The 22,882-nt window shown below is 60.8% G+C and overlaps 4 protein-coding genes across 4 annotated transcripts; 1 reads left to right on the top strand and 3 right to left on the bottom strand.

Moving 5' to 3' along the window:
* Nucleotides 1-247: 247 nt before the first annotated feature.
* SPBR_03555 (midasin) lies at nucleotides 248-16,423 on the bottom strand (the record flags this gene model as incomplete). The annotated part of the gene is made up of 1 exon (XM_040761846.1): nucleotides 248-16,423. One exon carries the CDS (start codon nucleotides 16,421-16,423, stop codon nucleotides 248-250), a length of 16,176 nt encoding a protein of 5,391 aa, XP_040622763.1.
* A 477-nt stretch (nucleotides 16,424-16,900) lies between these two features.
* On the top strand, nucleotides 16,901-17,526 carry SPBR_03855 (50S ribosomal protein L12; the record flags this gene model as incomplete). The annotated part of the gene is made up of 2 exons (XM_040762145.1): nucleotides 16,901-17,128; nucleotides 17,200-17,526. 2 exons carry the CDS (start codon nucleotides 16,901-16,903, stop codon nucleotides 17,524-17,526), a joined length of 555 nt encoding a protein of 184 aa, XP_040622762.1.
* Nucleotides 17,527-17,988: 462 nt separating this feature from the next.
* Nucleotides 17,989-19,001, bottom strand: SPBR_03803 (CTD kinase subunit gamma; the record flags this gene model as incomplete). The annotated part of the gene is made up of 2 exons (XM_040762093.1): nucleotides 17,989-18,771; nucleotides 18,846-19,001. The coding sequence occupies 2 exons, from the start codon at nucleotides 18,999-19,001 to the stop codon at nucleotides 17,989-17,991; spliced, it is 939 nt and encodes a 312-aa protein (XP_040622761.1).
* A 434-nt stretch (nucleotides 19,002-19,435) lies between these two features.
* On the bottom strand, nucleotides 19,436-20,981 carry SPBR_03713 (uncharacterized protein; the record flags this gene model as incomplete). Its single annotated transcript, XM_040762003.1, has 2 exons — nucleotides 19,436-20,130; nucleotides 20,432-20,981. 2 exons carry the CDS (start codon nucleotides 20,979-20,981, stop codon nucleotides 19,436-19,438), a joined length of 1,245 nt encoding a protein of 414 aa, XP_040622760.1.
* Between the last annotated feature and the right edge of the window lie 1,901 nt (nucleotides 20,982-22,882).

Raw genomic sequence — 22,882 nt, 5'->3', positions numbered from 1 at the left:
AATACATGAACCCACTTGTGTTCCAAAGCCATACTATGCATAGTCCATCGTATCCAAAAAAAATGTCAACTGTGCAAACGCTGTATTGAGTAAAATGTATCAAAAAATGCTGCCCAGCCGTCATCTATTTTTGGATGTCCAAAACCAAAACGCCACAAAATGAAGTCCTATCAACGCCAATAATTTTGAATATGCTTTCCTTTATTCTTTTCGTATCTTTTCGTTTCCTTTGCTGTTCGTTTCTCTCTCACTCGTTCACCTCCGCAAACCAGGTCCGCAGCAGGCCCGACAGTGCCGACGGCAAGTCGTCCAGGTGGTGCACAATCAGATAGTACGGGAACGGGAACGTGTCGAGGTAGCGCTCAATGACAATGCGGCTCGCGCCCGTCGCCGGGTCCTTGACGAACTTGGCCTCTTTGAGGTCCAGCACGCTGTCTGAGCCGTTGGCGGCCGTTCCGTTCTGGCCGTTTTTGCTGCTCTTATTGCTTTTGTTGTTCTTGTCATTCTTGCTGCTGCCGCCGTCGAGAATCACAAACACCACCATGATCCGCGCCTCGGCCGCCTCCCGCAGCAACAGCCGGATGCGCTCGTGCGCCGCCGAGGGCGTCAGGCCGTCCGACAGAATAATGGCGAGCTGCCACAGGTCGGCGCTGCTGCTCGACGCCACGTTCATCTCGCGCGCGTGCTTGAAACGGTCAATCGTGCTGCGGAGCAGCAGCGCCACGTCCGTGCGGTCCTGCTGGAACGTGAACCGCCGCAGCGTCTGTGCGGCCGCACCGCCCGCGCCCGCGCCCGACGCGCCGGCAAACGACTGCTCGGCGTCCAGGGCGTGCGCCGTAAACACGCGCACGCCAAAGCCCAAAACGCCCACCTGGCCGGCCTCGAGCATGGACAGCGCGCGGCCCACCATGACGAGCGAGCTGAGCGCGAGCTGGCCGGGCGAGGCCGCCGATCCAGAGACACCCGCGTCGGACGACGTCGACAGGCCCGCTAGGCCCTCGCCCATGCTCTTGCTGTCGTCGACGCAGAGCAGGATCTGGTACGCACGCTTCGTCGGCACGCTGCGCCGCATCCAGATCTTGTCGCGCTTGTAGCCCGACGCAATGTACGGGATGATTTTGCGGATGCTCAGCCGCTTGCCCGTGCGGAAGCCGCCCGAGAGTCGTGTGGCCTGCGACGGCGTGAGGATCAGGCGCAGCTGTGCCGCCAGGGCCAGCGACAGCGGGTGCGTGGCGGTCTGGAAGCCCGACCACTGCCGGATGGCGTCGTCCATGGAAATGAGCGAGGGGTCGGTGTCGTCAAAGACGTCGTCGTCGAGGTGCGTCGACAAAAGCTGATTCGTGACGAACTCGTCCTCGTCCTCGTCCTCGTCCTCGTCGTCCTCTTCGTCTTCCTGTTTGATCCTGTCTTCGTCTTCGTCCGCATTGCGGTCGTACGCGCCCTTTTGCATCGAAGCACCCGCCCGCCCATCGTCGCGCTCGTTCTTCTTGGCGCTGTTCTCCTCGGTGTCGTCGTCCTTCATCTGGTCATTTTCGTTCACGTCTGGCTCGCCCTCGTCCTCGTTGGTCTCGTCGTTGCCCGCATGCTTGCCCTCGCCCGCCGCGTCTTGGTCCTCCTCCTCGTTCTTGATCTGCTGCGGCTGCTGCGGCTCGTCCTCTTCAATCGCCATCGCGTCGTCAAACGGCTTGGCCTCTTCGTCTTCCGCTGCGCCCATCGCTTGCGTCGTGGGCGCCGCGTCCTCGTCGTGCAGGTGCTGGAACTCCTTTTCGGTGCTCTGGTTCTCGGCGTTCTCGTTCTTGGTCTCCTGCTCGACGGTCTCTTCAGCCTGCTTGATCTCCTGCCGCGTCTTGTGCCACCGTTCGAGAACGTCGCCCAGCTTCTTGAACGGCTGCCGCTCGTCCTGGTCGGCGTTGGCCGCGGACGGGTCCTCCTGCTGCGTGGGGTCCTCATCGTTTTGATCGCGCTCGCGGTTCGAGACCGTGCCGTCACCACCCGACGCCATCTCCTGGTCATCCGCGTCCTGCTGGCCCTTGTCGCCTTGCTCGCGCTTGGCGCTGTTGTTCTTGTTCGGCGCCGACGCGTCGTCTTGGTCGTCCTGTTCCTCAGCGCCGGTCGTGTTGTCCTGCTCCTGGCCGACACCGCTCTGCACGTCGCTCTGTGCCGCATTTTCCTTCTCGTCGGGCTTGGCGTTCTTCAGCGGCTCAGGCGCGCCCTCTTCCTCGTCATCCTCCTCGTCTACCTCCATCTCGTCTTGGCCTTCTTCCTTGGCGCCCTCGCCGTCCACCTCCTCAGCCTCATCCTCGTCCTCATTCACCTCATCCTTGTTGTCTTCCAACTCCTCAGGACCATCCATCGTCTGGTCCACTTCCTCCTTATTCACGTCCTCCTTGGCACTGGCGTCCGCCTCGTCCTCCTTGCCACGTGGCTCCTCTGTTTGCTCTTCAGCAGCCTCTTCGTCCTTGTTGTCAAGGTCGTCCAGGTCGTCCAGGTCGTCAAAGTCATCGTCACCATCGTCGTTTTTGCCGTCCTCGTTCTCGAGCTGCATGTCATCCGGCAGATCCAAGACATCGTTTTGCTCCACATTCTGGTCTTGCCGGCTGAGTTCTTGCTGTGGGCCGGCCTCTTCATCGTCTTCGCCAATGGCGTCGTCGTCGTCATCGTCGTCCTCGTTGCCGTCGCCATCCTCCTTCTTGTCGTCGCCGTCTTCGCCGTCTGCTTCCTTCTCATCCTCGGGCTTGGCCTCGTCGGCGGCCGTCGCTTGCTCCTCAGCAGGTTTGCTCTTGGCGTTTTCGTCCGTGGCCGCGGCCAGGTCGTCTTCCTCGTTCTTCTGGCCGGCTGCCTCATTGCCCTGCTGCTCTTTGTCTGTGTCCTTGGCGTCGTCCTCGCCGTCCCACATCTTCTCGTCGACGGCCGTCGGGTCCAGGTCGTCCACATCGCCAGCCTCTTCGTCCATGTCGTCTTCCTCCTCTTCGGCGTCATTGTCGTCGCCATCCTCGTCGTCCTCGTCTTCGTCGTCACCAGCCACGCTGCCGAGCTCGCCCTCCATTTCGTCGTCCCCCATGTCAACCGCGTTCTTTTCGTCGTCGATGCCCTCGTCCTTGTCCTTGTCGTTCTTCTCCTTGTTGGCCGTCTGCGCCAGCTCCGAAAGGTCCTCGTCCGGCTCAATGTCCTTGCTGATGTCCTCGGCACCCTCGCCGTCACCAAGACCCGTGCCGTCCTCGAGCTTGCCGCTCGTGTCGTTGGCCTTTTCGTCTGACGTCTTCTCGGGAGGTGTGCAGAAGCCCTGGGAGGCAATCTCCACAAAGGCACGGCTGAGGCGGTGGCCCAGCTGGCACGTGGAGCGGTGCACGGTGGTCAGCTGGAGCAGCGTGTGGCGGTAGGTGGAGGCGTATTGTTGCAGAAGCGGCAGCAGGACACGGAGGAGCGCGGCCGGTGCTTGCGAAATCGATGAGCTGCAGACCGAGCGGAGAAGCTCGATGCACCGCTCCACGCTGCTCGACACGGTGTCGACATGTAGAGACTTGACGGCCAGCGACAGCTTGGCGCTGTAGTTGACGAGCCACGCCGTCTCCTCTGTGGATGTGGGTAGGTCCGAGACGGACTTGTTGAACTTTTGCACAGCATCAAGCACCATCTTGGATAGGTTGAGCGCTTCGTCGGTGAAGGCAGCCAGAGCCGTCTCCGGCTGGTCGCCCAGAGGGACGGCCTGAGAGTCATCTTGACCACGCGTGCTGAGCCAGAGCTTGATTTGGCGGAGGATGTAGGCGAGCTCGGGACGCTGATCGATTTGCTGGTCCAGCTCCGCGGCAAAACGAGTGACGTCGGCCGCGACCTCGCTGCGGATGGCGAGAGTCTTGGGTGAGACGAAGCCCGAGGGGAGCGCAGGCGCCGCATCCAGGAGAGCGAGCTGCTTGGACAGCTTCGTCGTCCATCCCTCCAACGTGGACTGCACGGACTTGACGTCGACCGAAGCCAGGCGAGCGTGGATGCTCACGAGATGGACAGCCACTTGCAGAATTGAGACCAGCCACCGGAGAACACGCGTGTGGTCGCCGGACACGCTATCGAGGCTTACGGCGACCTCGGCATCGAAGCAGCTGCTGAGACCCTGAACGTAGGCGATCTGGTCGTCGAAAGCCACCAGTCCCTGGGTTGACTTGGCAAGGAGCTCGCGCTGCTGCAACGAGACAAAGAGTATGCCCTCCAGGTAGCCCACGCTGCGGCGGGCGACAACACGCTGGAGGTCGCTGCTGTGGTCGTAGAGCGCATTGCGGAACTGGGGCGCGAGGCCCATGAACTTATGGAAGCCGTACTCGAGGCCGGGGAGGTCGAATTCGTCGGGGAGTCGCGTGGCATTGTGGCCTGAGAAGATCATCTCGAGCGACGCCTGGGCCGCCAGGCGGCTCGTGCCGAGGTTGTTGCTGAAGCCCATCTGGCGGACGGCCTTGACCGTCTCGTCAAACAGGCGGGTCTTGCGGGTCTTGAGCTGCTTGACGGCCGCCTTGTTCTCGTCCGTCAGCAAACCCGGCGTCTCTTTGCGCAGTTCGGATGCCGACGACACAAGGTCGGTCAAGAACGTCGCGACAATGTCAGACGCGTCCAGGGCGGCTTCGGGCAGCGTGCTCGCCTTAGCCATAATGCCGACGATGCGGTCGATGCCGGACAGGCGGCGCGTGTGCGGGTCCTTGCCCCAGCTCGGAATAAGCTGTGCACACATCTTGGCCGCCGCCAGCGGCTGTTCCATCGCAATGGCGCGCTCGTACGAGTAGAGCGCCAATACACCACTGCCCTGCACGACAGCTTCCGACTCGATGTCCGGGAGACCCTGGAGGATCACAGGCCCCATTGGCTGACCCAGGACGGCACGGAACTTGCGCACGAGACGGAAGAGCTTCTGGTGCGACTTGCGGGCACTCTCGCGGAGCGCCTCGATGTTGGTATCGCGCCAGCTGGCCAGAAGAAGCACATCGTTCATCTTCTTCTGCAGGCCCTCGCGTCCCTTCTTGACGGCCTCGATGGCCTGGCTCTCGAAGCGAGCATAGTAGCCAATGAGGCTCTCCAAGGCGTTGGAGACGACAGTGAGGGCAGGGTAGTCGAGCAGGAGTAGGCGTAGATGGGCGGCAATCTGGCGCAGCAGGTCGAGGCGGGCCCCGTATTGGCCAGCAATGGACCCGGCGAGGTACGAGGACAGCTCCTTGAGAAGCTGCTCGGCGTGGTAGGCGAGAACGGTGCTGTTGGGATCGCGGACGTCCTTGCCCGACTCGAGGAGGATGGCCATGGGCCCAGCGACAGCCGCTTCGTAGGCAATGAACCACCATGTGCCGGCATCCTGCCGGCACGTGTCGACCTCGGTGTCAAAGAGGCGGCTCCACGTCGACAACTCCAGCTTGCGCCAGCTCACGAGCGTGGCGGTCGTACGGTCGTAGAGCGTCGGCGTGAGGTAGACGCGGGGTGCGTATCCACGGAACTGCCACTCGTACAAGAACTCGTGCAGCTTCTCGACGCGGGGAATCACCTTGGCCAGCGGCTCGTTAAAGCCCAGCTCCAGGACCTTGTCGCACCCGTCGAGCACGTCGGCAATGGGCTGCAGGTGGCCGATCTCGTCGTTGCGCTGCAGGGTGCGGAACTTGATCTGGATGTCGTGCACCAGTGCAACCAGCTTTCGCGCCTCGGGCAGGTTCGTGTCGGCGTAAAAGTTGTACTGCGACGGGTTCTTGGCATTCTTGGGGTTCTTGGTTTTCTGGGGCACCGTGACCGTGACACTCGCGTTTTGCAGCTCGCGCAGCTTGTCGTCCAGCACCAGCATTGTCGCCGGGAGGATCTGGCCATCCATCAACGGCGAGATGGCCACGACCTGCTCCTCGTCGACGTTCTCCTTCGCCATGGCGCGGGCGGTCGACTTGCAGAAATCAAGAATCACGTCGGTGGCAGGACGCGACGGCTGCAGAATCTCGTTGTGGATCTGGGCGATGTCGGCTGACAGGTCCCACGTTGACTTGGATGTGGCGGCGGCCGCGTTGTTGGCCGCAGGGGTGCCCTGCTGGTCGCGGTCCTTGTTGTCCTCGTCGTAGTATGTGGGGAACAGCTCGGTAAACTCGGCCGCGTCTTGCTCTTCCTCGTCCTCCAGGCTGCCGCGGAACCGGTACAGGTTGTTCTTGTCCTGCTCCGCCTTCTGGTCCGCCGCCAGCTTCTTCTTCCACTCATCAAAGAAGTGGTGGAACGTCTCGAAAATGCGGCGGCGTCCCTCGGTCGAGAACGCTGAGGCATTGATCGCTTTGCCGTTGGATCCGTCTACAGCTCCGTCGACAGCAGCACAGACACTGCCAAACTGCAAAAACTCCCAGCTCTTGGAGATTGCGTGCGGGATGTCCTCGGCGTGAGCCAGGCGGCCTTTCAGGAACGGCGCCACGTTGAGCCACTGGGCTGCGGGTGTGCGCGTGTCTTCGCCATCAGAGCTGACATCCGAGGGGGGCGGCGCGCTCTCGCTGAGAGAGAGACCAAGCTGCAGACAGCGCAAGAGGTTGGCTAGGGGCACGGCCAGGTCCTGGTATGCGGTGAAGCTGGCCAGAAGACGCTCGATCAGGCGCGTAACGTTGCCCTGGACAAGCTGGAGCTCTTGGCGCGCCTCTGTGGATGCGGTCGAGGTTTTCACAGCGAGAAGCGACGACACAAGGCGGTAGTGCGCGGCACCGAGGTTGTCCTTGACGGTGATGTCCAGAACAGGGTTAAAGACGTCCTTTTGCAGGCGAGACAGCTCGCTGGCGTTGCCCGTGCTGGGCGGGCGGTAGATGTTGGTCGTGGGTTGCTGGTGGTTGCGTTTCCTGTTCGCTGCCTCGATCGTGGTGTCGAGCACAACAATGTCCTCTTCCACCAGCTTCAGGCGCAGGTTCGTCGCGGCGGTGGCCTCCTGGTTCATAAACGAGCGGTCAAACTGGCGGAGTGACACGGCCTTGTGGTCCAGCGACGCACGCAGGGACGCATCAAACTCCTGCTCGGTTTGCCACTTGAGGTACGGATCAAAGACTTTGTCAGGCGTGTACAGCTTGATGCAGCCCAGAGCAAACTGCACCCAGGCAATGGCCGCAAAAGGTTGGTGCAGGGGGCCCGTTGCGTGCTCTTTGGACGCGGCGAGGGCCAAGATTGCGGGCATAAAGTGCTGGCTGAGGACCGTCGCGAGATGGCGGCCCAAGTGCTCAGGCCACGACGCCTCAAAGCTCTTGTCGAGACCGGGCCAGATCACACTCTGAGCCAGGAGCGCGCGGCTGGTTCCATCGTCCTGGGCGGCGGTGAGGACGAGGCCGTTCTGAGAAATGACCACGTCGGCAATCCGGGGGTGGTTGACGGCCGTTTCAAAGAGTGACTCGATGTTGGCGTGCAGCGTCGCGTCGTGCGGTGCAATAACAAGAACGAGCAGGTCCCAGAGCCCCTGGGTTAGCTTCGCCACCGGATCCGCAACGATGGACGCGGACGACTGTGCGACCATCTTGCTGACTAATGGCAGCTCGCTCTCCAGCGAGCGGAGAGAAGCAAGGGTCGACGACGACGTGATGACGTCGCATTTGCGTAGCAGCTGGCTCGACAGCGTGCCGCTCCACGGGCGGATGGACGAGTCCTGGCTGAGCAGGTGGTCGACGGTCTGCAGCACGTTGGCGGCGCCGACGGAGCTCCGCAGACGCAGCTGGGAGGCGGTCGGCAGGTCGGACAGGACGAGGGTGCTGAGCTGGTCGTCCTGGCTCGTTCCGGCGGCTCCGTATAGAACATGCAGCTGGCGCACGGCTTCAAAGATGTTAGTAAATAGCGGCAGCGCGCCAGGCTGCTGGCGGTCGTCGCCCACCATGGCCTCGAGCCGGCCAATCTCATCTGCGAGAGCCTGGACGAGAATAGCAGAGTCAGCGCCGTCCACGCGCAGAAGACGGTACGCGTCGGCCAACGAGGTGATGACCTTGCCGAGGTCGGCAGCCGTGGCGGACGACACGCGCCACTTGAGGCTGTCAAAGCGGGCGGCCAGGCGCTCCATGCTGGTGATTTGCCTGTAGGAGGCAATGTTGGGGATGGGCAGCGGCCGGAGCACGGGCCAGAGCACGTCCATGCTCAGACCGGTGGTGAGCTTGAAGCCGGCCGCAAAGTCGTCCTCAAGGCGCTGGATGACAGCAGACACAAACGCAGGGAGAAGGGGCGTGGACGAAGAGGCTGTCACGCCCAGCAGCGACTTCTTGCCGTCGTCCAGGAGGCGGCGACCGTAGCCCAGATGAGCCTGGAACTGGGCCTCGTCAAAGCTCGACTGCGATGCCAGAGCATGCGTGCGCCACCAAAAGTGCCACACAATGTTGAGCAGATAGCGGTCGACCAAGCCGCCCCCCCTGCCAGTTCCTGCCGACGGACCAGCCAAGGCCAGGCAGAACTGGAGGACCTGCCGGGCCACTCCGTCCAGGAACTTGTAGGCGTGGGCCGTCGAGTCGCGCTTGATGAGAGCCACCTGCTCCACGAGCGACGAGCGCTGCAGACGCGTCAGGAGAGAGATCTTGGACAGGTACATGGACGCGCGCTGCGCCTGCATCTGCAGGTCCTCGTGGGCGTAGTAGACGTCGGCGTAGCGCTCGTAGCTGACGGCCTGCCACCAGGCACCAGCAGCCGACTCGGGCGAAGCATGACGGAGAGCGCGAGCGAGAGGCGCATTTTGGAAGGGATGCAGGGGCTGTTCGTGGACCAGCAGACGGCCGAGCTGTGCTGCCTGCGCCGAGCTAGCATCCTCCTCTCCAAAGCGGGATTCGGCAAACTGGTTGTACTGGCTCAGGATGGCTTCGCGGATGGGCTGGGCATCAGCAGACTTGACAAAGGCCAGCAGGGCGCGCAGACGGCCCAACACAACCTGCGTCTGCGTCTCATCACCACCGGCGACCTTGACGAGCGTGCCGGCTTCGACGGCGCGGAGGAAGCGCTCGAGAAGCATCGAGTCGCCCAGAGAGAGGTTGTCGAGCCACAGCGGGAGCGCGGCCTCGGCGTTGGTGTTGGCGGACACAAGATGGCCGGTCACCTGGAGATAGCGGTGCATGCGTGCCTCCACGGGCGTAATGTGGTGCTTGTACGGATCCACGCGGAGCGCCGAGGCCTGCTCGTTGTCGGTGTCGTAGTCCATGAAAATCTCAATGGACCGGTTGCGCATGGCTCGCGAGAGCTCGCCGTACCGCGGATCCACGGTCAGGAAGACGCGGAAATCCGGGTGCAGCTCGACGATTCGCGGTGCGCCGTCGGGGCCGCTGTGTTCGTTGATGCTCAGGAATCCTTGCGGCCGCTCAAGCAGCGAGTTGAGACGGTCCAGGACGGACGCGTTGCAGAGGTTGGCGTTGTCGAGCACGAGCCAGTGGCCGGCTTGGGCCGCCTGGACGATGATGCTGTCGAGCCACTCGAAGCGAGGGTTCTCGAGCGTGAGTGGCTGCTGGAGGAGGTCGTGCGTCTGGGACAGGACGGCGGCGAGCGGCGACTGGGCATCGATCAGGGGCGCAAGGCGGGCGATGCACTGCGCCAGGCGAGCGAAATACTCGGCCTCACCGGTAGCAGCGCCAGCAGCTCCACTGGCTCCACCACCACCCTGGTTGTTGCGAGGCCGAAGACGGATGGTACGCACCAGCTCGGCGGCAGCTGTCGACGCCGGTGCCGTCGTATTGTCGGTCGGCGTGTCCGAGGCGTGCTCCAACAAGAAGAGCTCGAGGCTTTCTTTCAGCTCAGACACGCTCGCGAGAACCTCGCGGACAGGGTCAGCCTGCTCAAAGCCACCCACAAGGTCCATGGCATCCACGTCGGCGCTCAGGGGGAACACGACCAGGGGCTTGCCCGCCAGAGCCGCCACGTGTTGCAGCAGCGCCGACTTGCCCGTACCGGATGGGCCCACGAGGATACACGGGAGATTGTTCTGCACGCACACCAGCAACGACTCGAGCTCGGGCAGGCGCGGCGCTGCGTGGAGGCCGGGAAAGTCGGGCGTTGGCTGCGAGACGAGGTTGCGGCCGAGGAGCGCAAAGCCAACCTGTGCTGCACTGGCCCCCACGGCGTGGTACAGGCTGTGCGGCTCGTGGGGGCGACCAAAGGCGGTCGCAAAGAGGCGCGCGACCTCCTGGCGGTCGCGCGCTGTCCGGAAGCGCTGGCGCACCGTAATGTCAAAGTAGTCCTGGACGGCCGATGCATGGGGCGCGGCCGCCAGCGCCAGCCAGCGCAGCGTGTCGCGCAAGTTGAACTCCCACGGCGCGCCCTGCAGGCCAAACGAGCGGTTCGCAACGACCTCACGCTCCAGCGCGGCGACAAAGTTGGTGATGCTGCGGACCGTGTCGGCGGGGATGGTCGGGTAGCGCTTGTAGGCGATGCGCAGCTGGTCGGCCTCGGTAAAGACGTCGGCGTAGACGACGATGAACCGGTTGACAAACGAGCTGGGCAGACCCTTGCGGCCGCCGCCCTGGTGGTGCGGGTTCTGCGCGGCAAACAGGCGGAAGTCCTTGTGGCGCTTGAACGTCTGGTCGAGCTCGGCAATGTACACCTCGCCGCGGTGGTCGAGACAGGCGTTGAGGCCCTCGAGGACCGTCTGCGACGCCAGATTCATCTCGTCGAGCAACACCCACTCGCCCTTTTGCATGGCCTGCAAAAAGGGGGCGTCGCGCCAGGCAAAGTTGCCCGCCTCGGCGCCCTCGACCGGCACATCCGTACCAAAGAGGTCCATGAGGTCCGTCTGGTCCGACAGGTTGATGCGCGTCAGTGGCTGGCCGCAGGCACGCGCCAGGGCGCTGATCAGGGTCGTCTTGCCGACGCCGGGGTTGCCTTCGAGCAGGACCGGTTTGTGGTTCATCTGCAGCGCGCGGACGACACGCATGACGTTCATCTTGGTCGTGGGTGCTTCGAACTCGAAGCTGGCATCCAGCGCACCGGCGGCCGACCGCTCGATGCTGAAGTCGCCGGCCCACAGCGTGTCCTCGGTGGCTCGCAGCACAGGTTCTGACTGGTAGATGGACGCCACTGCGTTGCCCGTGAGCTGCAGCAGCTGGCCCAGCTTGTGCAAACAAAGCTCGCGCTGCTCGCCAGCCACAGCAGGGTCGGCCGAAACCATGGCGGACGGGTTGGCGCCGAGCGTGTCGATGAAGACGGTCGCCGCACCGTGGATCAGGGCAGCTTCGGGCGTCGACGTCTGGCTGCACTTGTTGACAAACTGCGCCCAGACGAGAATGTCTCGGATCGAAAAGGGCGTGGCAGAAGACGCGCGGAATGTGCGGCCGAACCAGTACGAGAAGGCCACAATGGGCTTGGCAAGGCGGCGCACGTTCTCGTCCAGCGTGGCGGAGACGATGGCCTCGACGTCCTCGCTGTCGGTCAGCGGCGGGACCCAGATCTCGGTGAACCGGTTGCGCAGGGCCGGCGACAGCTCCTTCTTGCCAAAGTCACCGCCAGGGTTCATGGTCGCGAGGAACTGGAAGGTCTCCTGGGCCTGCACTGTCGGGTCGTCGTCGCCCTCGCCCACGCCCTTTTCCGCCAGCAACAAGGTGCGCTTCGGCTCCAGGACCGAGTTCAGACGCTCAAGCACCGAGTCGTCGGCCAGCGAGATTTCGTCGAGGAGGAAGAAGCTGCCCGTCTTCATCGCGTGGACAAGGCTGCCGTCCGACCACTCAAACAGCGCCTTGCTCCGCGCATCGTCGCGGGCAATGCGCCCAATCAGGTCCGGGGGCAGCAGGCTTTCTCTCTCTTCCAGGCTGTGCAGTCTGTACTTGTCCATCAGCGTGTCTGCCGTGTCGTCGCTGGTGACGGCCTGGCTCTCGTCGCTTGCAGGCAAAAGGGCCAGCGCCTCGACCAGGTCGCGACGCAGGGACTCGGTGATGGCGCTGCGGTTGCGCACGGGGCGCTGCGAGCCAATCAGGTCACCCGTTTCCGTGTTCTGGTGGGCGTTGACAATGTGCAGCTCACGGCCCGCGGCCTCGGCCACCATCTGGCAGACTGTCGTCTTGCCGCAGCCCGTCTCGCCGACCAGCAGGATCGGCTCGCGGTTCTTCAGGGCCTGTGTGACCAGCACGAAGAGGCGCCGCATGGCCTTGGTCCAGACGACCTGCTGCGATGTATTTTGCTTGGCCTCGAACCGGCGCAGATCGGCGCTGGCGCCGGGGCCGTAGATGGCGTCGAGGTCGATCTTGGTCTTGAAAATGGTCTCGATGACGCTCTTCACCGACATGCGCTCCTCCTCGTCACGCACACGCTCTGCCAGCAACATAAATCCGTGGCAGGCGATCTGGTCGCGGTTGTCGGCCTCGCGCAGAGCCCAGCGGAACAGGTCGCGCAGCGTGGCGAAGCTGTTCTTCTGCTCAAAGACACGGCTCGTCTGGCGCAGGCGCGACAGCTCTTTGTAGACGGAGACGATGCGCTCGCAGTCGGACGGCGCCGTGTTGCGGCAGCGCATTTGCAAGATGTAGCCCAGCTCGTTCTCGGGGATGTCGTCAAAGTGGAGCTCGAGGAAACGGTTGCGGAAGGCCCGCGAGAGGACTTTGCGACCGCCGTAGAGGCCCGGCGGGTTCTGCGTCGCAAAGAGCATGAAGCTCTCGTGGGGACGCACAATCTCCTGCGTCTCGGGGATCAGCAGCTCGCGGTTGTCGTCCAAGAGACGGTTGAGCGCTTCGAGCACGTCGGTCGGCGCCAAGTTCAGCTCGTCAAGAACAATCCAATGCCCCTGACGCATCGCCTGGACGAGAACACCCTCCTGGAAGCGCAGCTTGCCGTCGGCGCCGGACACATATGTGCCGAGGTACTCTTGCAGGTCGGTGTGCTCGTGGTTGTTGATACGGACAAATTTGTTGCCGCTGAATTGGGCCAGGTACTCGATCATGCTTGTCTTGCCCGCGGACGTCGGGCCCTGTATGAGGATGGGAAAGCGGCGCGTCGACGTGGCGCGGACGAGATTCAGCAAGTTGCGCTCGACGTAAGCAGTACGGATGTAGTCTTCGCGCTCAACGACAGGCTCCGCGCCCTGCATAAGCCAGTACTGGCGGTCCTTGTCCTTGTTTAGGAAACGCACGTAGGGCCGACCATCGCTGGGTGTCCGCGGAGCCTGGGCCAGTATGGCCTGGCGGCGCTGCTTGCTGGTAGCGTCGCCAAACAGGTGGTCCAAGATCAGCGGCATGACCATGTTTTCCGATGTTTGGCTCAGTAATGTGAGGAAGCCCATGCAGAACCCCTCGAAAAGGGCACGCTCGAGACCGTAAAAGGGTGCCACATCGTCGACATAACGGAGAACGCGGGTGAGCGTGCGCAGACTGTAGTGCGGCACTTCGTTGGCACCATCCACAAGCTTCTTTTCCTCAGCCAGGCCCTTGATGGAAAGGTACAGGCGGGCAACGCGCTCGACAATGCGGTCGCTGACCTTGGCGTTACCCTTGAGGTAGGTCTTGATAATCGGCACCAGGTCTTGGATCTCCCGGTCTGGGCTGGCCACGTAGAGCTCGGTGAAGCGTGACCGCAGACCAATAGGCAGGTCCCTCTTGCCGACATCGGTGGCTGGGTTCATGGCACCGAAGACGCGGAACTCGGGGTGGGCCTCGATCTTGTCAATCTCGCCGGTCTCCGACAGCAGAATAGAGGGAGTATGTCCGGGGCCAGACGAGAGCAGATCGGCAATGCTCTCGAGCGTGTCGGGCGAGGCCAGGTTGATTTCGTCCAGGAGCAGCCAGTCGCCGTTCCGCACAGCCTGGACGATCTTGCCCTCGACAAAGGCAAACGCAAACGCGCCTTGGCCGCTGGCGACCTGGATGTCGAACTGCTCTAGCTTTTCAGAAAACAAAGCCCATCGCGGCTTCAGGTCTTGCAGGGCCTTGAGCTTGGACGACTCCGTCTTTCTGCGCTTGGTTGGCTGGGCGTCGGCAGCGCCCTCTGACGCTGCGCCAGCTGTCGCTGCTGTGGCTGCTACGGTTGCCTCGACACGAGCTGCGTTCTGACGCTCCGTCAGCTGCTCCAGGATCTTGTCAAACATCTTGGGTGCTTGCTGCCAAAGCCGACAGACATCGGCCCAGCGCCCACGGGCGATGCTGGAGCTGATGCGCTTCAGGTATTTCTCATTCTTCTCCGTGGAGATGCCCGTGGCCGCAAAGAGGTCCTCAAATTCCTCCTTGAGGGGCATCGCCAAGCTGCGGGCATTGACGGGTTTGAAACCACCGAGCAGGTCGCCGACCTCGCTCTGTTGCGACAGGTTGACGACGACCAGTTTGTGGCCCATGGACTCGGCCAGCTGCTGGACCACAGTGGTCTTGCCGATGCCCGTCTCGCCGACAAGCAGAAGCGGCTCCTTGAGGTCGACGGCGACGGCAATCTGCTCGAGCAGGCGGCGTGCATGTGCTGTCGTGGCAAATGGCCGTCCCTTGGACTTGACAAGGCCGTTGGCACCGCCGACCCGTCTTGGCTTCTTGAGCGTTACACGGCCCACAGAGAGCTGCTTCTCGCCGTCTTTGAATGGGGGCTCGTGGGACACAAGCGCGTGCTCGGCCACGTCGGGTGGAATGCGCAGCGCCTGCGCAATGGTCTGGCCAAGGTACTTGCGCACGCGGTCGTCCTTGACACTTCCGGCAAAACAGTCCACAGCATCAAGGAAGATGCCAATCATGTCCGTCTCCGTCACTGTCCTTGAGGCAGCCGACTGTCCCGAGCCGGGACGGAAAAGAACACGCTGTAGTCGCCGACACCACTTCATGAGGTCACGCAGGGTCATGGGCCGCTCAATGGCGGCCGGCGAGAGTGAGCTGTTCTTCTTGGATGACAGGGCCGTCAGCTGGTCAAAGACGGCGAGGATGTCGGCTGCAAGGGCTTGCAGAGACGGGAAGCTGTCGTAGACAACTTGCCGCAGCTCCGTTGGCGGCAGCGGCTGCACCGAAAGCTGCCGCCAGAGCCGCTCGCCGAGCAAGGAGCGCGTCGTCTCCTGACCGTTGAGGCCCAGGGTGGTACGGACCGTAGCAAAAATGCGGAAGTTGCGAGCGGCCTTGATCGTCTCGCGGCGGCTGGGGATGAGCAGCTCGCGACGCTCGATCAGCGGGAGGATGGTGCTCATGACCTCGTTGGGGGCGCGGTCGAGGTCCTCAATCAGAACCCAGCGGCCCTCCTGCACCGCAACGGTCAAGATTCCCGGACGCCACTGGAACGAGCCCGGCTTTGTACCGGCCGAGTAGAGGCCAATGAGTGTCTTGGCATCGGTCTGCTCGTTGAGGTGCAGTGTGACGAGGCCGGCCTCCATGCCGAGCTCGCGTGCAGCCTCGCGGACCACAGACGTCTTTCCAGAGCCAGGTAGGCCACGCAGCAGGATTGGCTGGGGATGTTGCAGGCACTGTGCAAGAGATTCGAGGTTGCGGAGCGTGGTCGACGTCTTGGTAAGAGGCGAGGGCTGGGTCGAGGCGGTCGTGCCGTCCAGCGCCGTGTCTGCAGCAGGACGCGGGATGACGCTGCGACCCCATGCACTGACGAGGGGTGTGAGAGATAGGACTAGGGGCAAACCCTCTGTCTCGTTGTCCGCAACATCCTCCTCTTTTGCCTGACGGGGGGGAGACTGAATGGCAAGGACCCGCTCGTGCAGTTCTTTGCACCGGGTGTGATCATACAGCGTGAGGAAGGTATAGTCGGCCTGGACGCCGTCGAAATCAGCCACCAAGGAGTCCCCCTCGAGAATGCATTGTCGGAGGACACTCTCCAGTTTAAAGTCGGCCGCGGCGTGCACGAGACAGAAGATGCGAATGGCGAGAAAACGGACGGGCGGAGAGGTATGGTGGAAGAGCGACTGGAGGCCCGCGGGCACGAGCTGGGCGTAGGCCGAAGCGTCGAGGTTCACCAGACGCCACAGGACGAGGAGAATACGGACAAGGTCGGAGTCTGGCGGCGGGGCGGTGGCCGAGGTAGAGTGTGACGTAGACTGTGAGGCGGAAGGGGAGGGGGGTAAAGAGGTGCTTTTTTCGTTCGGAGCGGCGTCGTAGAGAGTGGACAGGGTATGTAGGAGCGGTACGGTCGTCGAGGAACCCGGTTCCGCAGCCACGGCTGTTTCGTCTAGGTACTTGTCCAGAAGGACCGACAGGTAGGGTGCCAGTGGGAGGATTCTGGCAAAAGCAGCGAGGACAGTGTCGTCCTGAACGCCTCGGCGGGAGTGGAGCAGCCACCGTGCGCAGATGTCGGCAAAGAGGGGTTCGAAGTGGGCAAATAGCGGCCCGGTCAGACGCGGCAGCAGTGCCGCTTGGGCCACAGCGTCCAGAAAGCTGGCCGCGGTTTGTGGTTGCGGCGTTGGCGTGGACGATGTCGAAGTGGTCGCCGTTGAGGCAGCAGACGGCGGTTGGCTCTGGAGGGCACGCAGCAGCGCAGGAGGCAGCAGGGCCAGTGTGGTCGCGTCGGCCAGCAGAGAGCGCCTCTGTGACGATACGTCGTACACGGCCATGGCTAGCCAAAAGGAATCGGGATCGGAGTGTGTGTGGTGGTGTTATGTCATGTTTTGTCCCGTTGTATGCAACTTTTTTGGCGGCCGTTTTGGTGATGCAAAGTAGGCCGAATTTGGGGCAGGCACGCATTGGACGCAGGGTCGCTACTGCTGCTTTTTTTTTTTTTCTGCCGGGCAGTTGGCCTTATCGATAAGGCGGTCGCGCCTTCCATCAGGAAAAGAGCTGGCAAAGCTGCCCAGTGCCCCACTGACCTCCAGCGAGCCAATCACGGCAGGCCAATGCGAACAGCGGAAAAATCCCTTAATTTTTTTCAACATCGGCCGATTCAGTCGACATTCAGACGCCACGCGACCACACCCGCGATCACAACCTCCGCCCTCGCGCACCATCGTATCTCCTTTTCTCCGTCTTTGTTTTCGATATCGACTCTCAGTTCTTCTGTTTCCCGCGTCGCCTCTCCCCACCCACCCCTCACAATGTCGATGACCTGCCGCTACGCAGCCCAGCGCTGCGCACAACAGCTCCGGACGGCAAGCCTCGTCCGCCCGAGCGGCACCATGGCGTCCTTCGGCGTCGCTCCCCAGCGCATCGCACGGCGGAACAACTCGACGGAAGCCGCCGTCGACCCCAAGATCGCTACCATTGTCGACCAGATCAGCCAATTGACGCTCCTCGAGACGGCCAGCCTGGTGTCGAGCTTAAAGGTGGGACGGCTTTTGCGGAGGACGAGGGTTCTACATACTGTCGGACGACTCCATACTAATTGAACTGTTAGACCCGGCTGAACATCCCCGACCTGCCGATTGGTGGCTTCGCGGCGGGCCCCGCAGCACCTGCAGCAGCCGCCGAGGCCCCAGAGGAGGACGACGCACCGGCAGCGGCCGAGAAGTCGCTGTTCACGCTGAAGCTGGAGAGCTTTGATGCGGGCTCGAAGCCCAAGGTCATCAAGGAGATCAAGAGCCTGCTGGGCCTGAGTCTGGTGGACTCCAAGAAGTTCGTCGAGAGCGCGCCCAAGATGATGAAGGAGTCGGTGCCGAAGGAGGAGGCCGAGAAGATCATTGCGACGCTCAAGGAGCTGGGCGCCGTGGTAACCATGGACTAAGGGAGGGACAGCAGTGGTGATTGACTCCTTGGCGATGATGAGGACCGGGACGGAAACGGAAGCGGCACAAAGGGCCGCATAAACGCATTGTATACCAGAAACAGCATATATGACGCGGCAAGCCATGTAACATTAAGCAACTGTACTCCGAATTGGAATACCATCTTCTATCTACCACGGGGTCTTGTGACAGTGACATCCACCTACGACGAGAACAGAGGAGGTCCAAAAAAAGATTGGTATCGATGGCAACTAGCAAATACGTAAACAATGACCAGCACGAGAGCCGTGTCGCGCAACGAATGGCTCAGAAAAGAAGCAGGCGAATCTCAAAACACGTTTCCAAGCCCAGGTGTATCCCGCAGACCATGCACGGACCCAAACCAAGCTAACAAAGAGCACCAGAACGCCGTCATATGAAAGACAGTGCAAAAAGACAAGCAATCACATTACCCAGGCCGGCTATGCAGCCTTCCCGTTTGCGGCGGACGGTGCTGCCTCGGCACGATGCAGGCAGCTCGCCTGCACCGCCCGCTCGCGCTCAGCCTCCTCCTCCTCGCCCATCAGGTGGTCATCCTCGCCCAGGTCGCTCGTCTCCTCCCACAGCCGCCACATTTCCGCATCCTGGCCTTTGGGGACGGCCCAGATGCTTTCGCGCAGGCGCTTATGCCGCTCGCGGTCCTCCTCGATGCGCTCCTCAATCTGCCGCTTGTCGAGCCGGCGCGGGGGCTCGACGGCCGATTCACCGCCCCCCGCACCGCTCCCGTCGCCGGCACCGCCGTGGTCCGTGCCGCCGCTGCCGCCGCCACGTCCGTTGTGTCGCCGCGAGGGGACCGTCTGTGACGGCGGTTGGCCGTCTACGTCCATGACATCGCCGCTGCCCCGTTCGCCGCTTGGTGCGCCCGACGCGCCGCGGACCTCGCCGTTCGCCAGTCCGCCTGCACCGTCCGTCCCCGCATGGACGGGCGACAGCAGGTCGGTTTCGCGCTCTTTGAGGACCTCCTCGATCTCGGTCACGGCCTGGGCTTCGAGAAAGCCCTTTTGCTGCAGGCCCTGCAGCACGCGGCGCACGACCTTGACGTTGGCGGCGCCCTGGCCGCTCTCCGGGGCCACGGCATCGACGACGCGGATAATGTCGCGCTGGATCATGCCGACGTAGTCATTGTGGCCCTCGCGCTGGGCGAGCTCGAGAAAGTGCTGAATAAAGTACATAATGTTGGCGCGTTTGTTAAGGGCCGTTTGGGGCTGCAGACACAGGTCAGTTAGCCGGTGATCAGGCCGGAGGTCGGACACAGATGGCATGCACGGTGTCACCCCACCTTCTCGAGCTGCTCGATGATGCATGAGTGCAGGTCCTCGTCCATGTCCTTGTACTTGAGCGCATAGGCCGCGGCCTTTTGGGCGGAGTTGACCGAGGCGTTGAGGTTCTGCAGCTGCGCGCTGAAGCGCACGCGCACCTCGAACGGGTCCGCCATCGTTCGCAGTGGTGAGTAGTCGTGCGCGAGTGTGTACGGCGTGCGTGCTGACGGTCGTTTTCACGTCGCCACGAGGTCGTGATGCGATGCGATGTTGGAGCAAGAAGCTGTCCATTATGGTTGGTCGAATATTCTTTTACTGCGTCACTAGCCTAAGATACGCCTGGCCGGCATAGTCGCCCGAAATCTCCACTGAGTCTCCCCCACTATACTTGCTCCAGGCGGCTATTAAGCCTAAAATTTGGATAGTCGTTCCAACTAAACAGCCAGTTGCAGGCTACCTCAGCGGACTCTCAGTTTGCCAACAGCGGGTTTCAGGCACGAGTGCTGTAAGATTATGCTTGCACAGTCTATAGCCAACATCTACGCTCATCCTGATATAAATTAACCTCCTACCACTTATCCTCGTTCCATCTTATTATTCCCGTCCTTCTTCACTCATTGGCACCCCTGGCCTTCTCGGCCTTCTCGGCCTTCTCGGCCTTCTCGGCCTTCCCAGCAAGCTCGGCGTCGACCTGCGCCTGGCACCCAAGCATGCGCTCGGCAGTCAGGCGTGCCACTGTGCGCAGATCGTCGTCGAGGCCCAGCCGTGTGCCGCTGTTCGGGTCGCTTGTATCGCTAGACCCCAGCGTCTCGAAGCGCTTCTGCCAAAACAACCAGCGTTGGCCGTGTTTCCCAGTTTCCGTGCCGCCGTTCTTCACGTACAGCTCGTACATATTCTTGCGCATCATTCGGAGGGACGTCTCGTCACAGAAGCGAGCCGTTCCGTTCTCCAGGTTGTCGTCAATGTCGCGGATGGCCCAGCGGTAGAGTTTTCCTCCTGTGAGCAGCATCCAGTGGCACGCAACACGCACAGCGCACGCAAAAGCCCGTTGGTGTGTCGCGCCGATGACGTCGTCGGGGCCGTCCGGCTGCGGAGGAGGAGGCTTCTCGACAGCCTGGGCGGTGTCTATGAAGCCATACAACAGCCAGCCGAAGCCGGCCTCGGGGTCCGTTGCGATCCGGCGCGCCTGGAACGTGGAAAAGCTGATCCATTGCTGCTCATACTCTGCAAAGCGCCTTCGTTCGTCGTCGAGCCTGTCCCGATGGCCTTGTTCCACGCAACGCACCACGTCGTGGGCTTTCAAATCTGCGGCTATATGAAGCGGTCGCCCGGGACAAAAAAAAAGAGGCTTGCGTATTAGTACTCAAAATTGAAGATGAAAAAGGCACAGGCAGCATAGGACGATGTTGCTCACGTATCCATTCTTCCCGCTCCACGGCACCAAGCAGCGGAAAGTCAGTCCAGAGATTGAATTCTTTCTTCATGAAGGGACGACAGGACGTTTGTGAGAGTTTCGGGTCAGTGTCTCCTTGTTATTTACGTCTCTCGGCACTGCTTCCATTCAGGTAAGTGAGGAAAGGGAAAAGGAAACTCACCTCCCACACACGCACAGTTCCTCTAGACTTTGAGCCAAGGCTCCTGAGGAAGCCCATGAGCTCGTACTGGAGAGGGTTGTCGTACGGGACTATCTTGACGGCATGCAAGAAGACGGTCCACAGTTCAAACAGATAAAGTTCCAAGCCGCCATCGTCCCTGGGGACATTGTCTTCTGTAAGCTCCGTGCCATCCCGGCGATAAGGGCACTTTTTGTCAATGAGCGTCGCCGCCGCCGCCGCCGCTGGCGAGATATACACGTCTGGCTGGACTTGTGCAGTGACACTGAGCGCCCGCTGGTCGGCCTGAGGCGCCGCAGCAATGATCATATCGGCAACGATATGCTTGAACTCCGCTACAATATAGCGGTTGTGGTCGTGGGCATCGGCGATGTATTTGAACACAGTGCCGTCGACTCTGTCAGACGCGAGGAACTTGTCCAGGCCATCCTCGCCGACCAACTTTGTGACGAGCGCCTTGGTGTCGGCGTCCATATGCTGTCTTGCATACTCAACGGATCCGGCCGCGGCAGGCTCGATGAACTTGTCAGAAACAGCGGACATGATGAAGGCAAGAAAAGGAGCAGCAGGTGTAAAAAGAAAGTGTGGGAAAGCTATGAAGGGAAGATCTAGGTGGTGAGAATGGAGGTTGGTGGTGGGGTTGGGGTTGGATTTGGCAAAAAACTTGGCTAAAATGTTGCCAGGGGTTCGGGGTAGATCGGCAGCTCGGTGACGGGCCGTGTTGGTTTTTAACACAGTTGTCAACGTCGATGATGTGATGTAGTTGAAAGAGACAAAACAGAAGAAGAACGAAGACGACAGGAAGAAGGAAGGGGGGGACGAGGATCTACACCTGCCGTATTTGGATTTTAAACGTGGAATTTTCATTTAGTATTCGGTAATGTCTGACGTCGTAATTTCTCTGTACGAAGTACTCTTGTTCATTTTGAGCCGGATGCACTACTCTGTTCTGTTGATTCGGCCACGTTTTCGCCATTGCGAGTCCCGTGTAAGCTGATTGGCTGTACTCTTTTCGCCGGATCTCATCACACCCAAACATGTGATTGAACAAAATTGAATGAAACTAGGATGAAAATGAGAAATCATATATCAGGGGTTAAAAATAATACGGAAATTCAGCGTGGGCATTTAGTTTCGCCATCCTGTCGTAACAATGATGTGCGTATATAATTTTTTATAGGAAAAGAAAAGAGAAGGCATGCAAAGGTGGCCGAGATGATATGATATATCGTGCGCCAGAACTCATGCGGCAATGGTCCCAAATCATGCAAAGTACGATGTACAATGCGCAGGACAAAACAAGGATGGCTTGTTCATTGTTTCGTATCTGCAAAGAGTTCGTGATGGCTTGCGCCCTTCGCGTTTCAAAGTCCATCGATCTCATCTCGATCTATCATATTCGGGGCTGTAGAGACTTTCCTCACCGCTCTCTTTGTTTGTATCTCACTTGACGTGTTCACGATGTAGGTGCATCACAAAATCGTCCATGTGAAACAAAGATTTGGCCAAGTACAAACATTGTAGAGAATTGACCACCAGGGTGGCGGTGTTTGAGACGAAAGATGAACAAGACGGAAAATGTCATGATACAGATGAAGAACAAGACGGAGGCCGGCCAGCAATACTTAAGTAGCGATGCCTCGCAATGAAGACGTGTTGTTGTCTGTAGTCTTCACATCCATTCAACAGAAAGAAACACAATCACAGCACCTACATACAGACATTTCTATAATGTCAAAGAAGTTCGACCAAATCAGCCTTGCAATGCCAAAGACATCACCACATGTCTACGACTACGTTCGTACCCCCCCCCCCCCGGCGCCCGCCCGTGTTCTCATGCTGATTTTTATTAAGAATACACTTAACTAACTCTTTCATAGTACTTCATCTGCAAGAATCTCCCTGCAGGCAACGAGAATCGCTGCCTGCGGTGGCGTGACGTGTATAATCAGGTACAGCACGTGAGGAACACCCCATATGCCAGTCCATGTTCCTACCCAAAGACTCACATGAACAGAGAAGAAAATCCACTGGAGCTAGAAGGAGCACTCCATGAGTATCCTGTCATAAAAGGTGGGCGGCCTTATATCAGAGGCACCCCAGGAGCGGTCCGAGCCGTCTACCACTGGAAGGAGGAGGAATGGCAGAAAGCGGACTCGCTTAGGAACGAGTTCCGTGTCGTCTATCATGACCCGAAAAGAAAATGGGAATCAAAATGGGGCAACAAATCCAAAAGCCATCCATTTTCCATGGCCGAGCTAATGTATCTCTCTCCTCAAGAAGCAGCCGGTTTCATGCCTCGCGACAGAAGGACCAGAGTCGACCACAACCAGTCCGTTACCAAAAGGAGCCCATGCCAGGGATGATAGCAAGTCAGATTTCCCGGTATAAGTGCCCCGGAGGAAGTCACTTGTTGTGGCCAGGAATGGGGGCTGGATGGTCTC

This window comes from Sporothrix brasiliensis, assembly GCF_000820605.1.
Source record: "Sporothrix brasiliensis 5110 chromosome Unknown Cont14, whole genome shotgun sequence".
Classification (NCBI taxonomy): Eukaryota; Fungi; Ascomycota; class Sordariomycetes; order Ophiostomatales; family Ophiostomataceae; genus Sporothrix; species Sporothrix brasiliensis.
The sequence above is the reverse complement of the archived record's forward strand: the minus strand, read 5'-3'. Positions and strand labels throughout refer to the sequence as shown.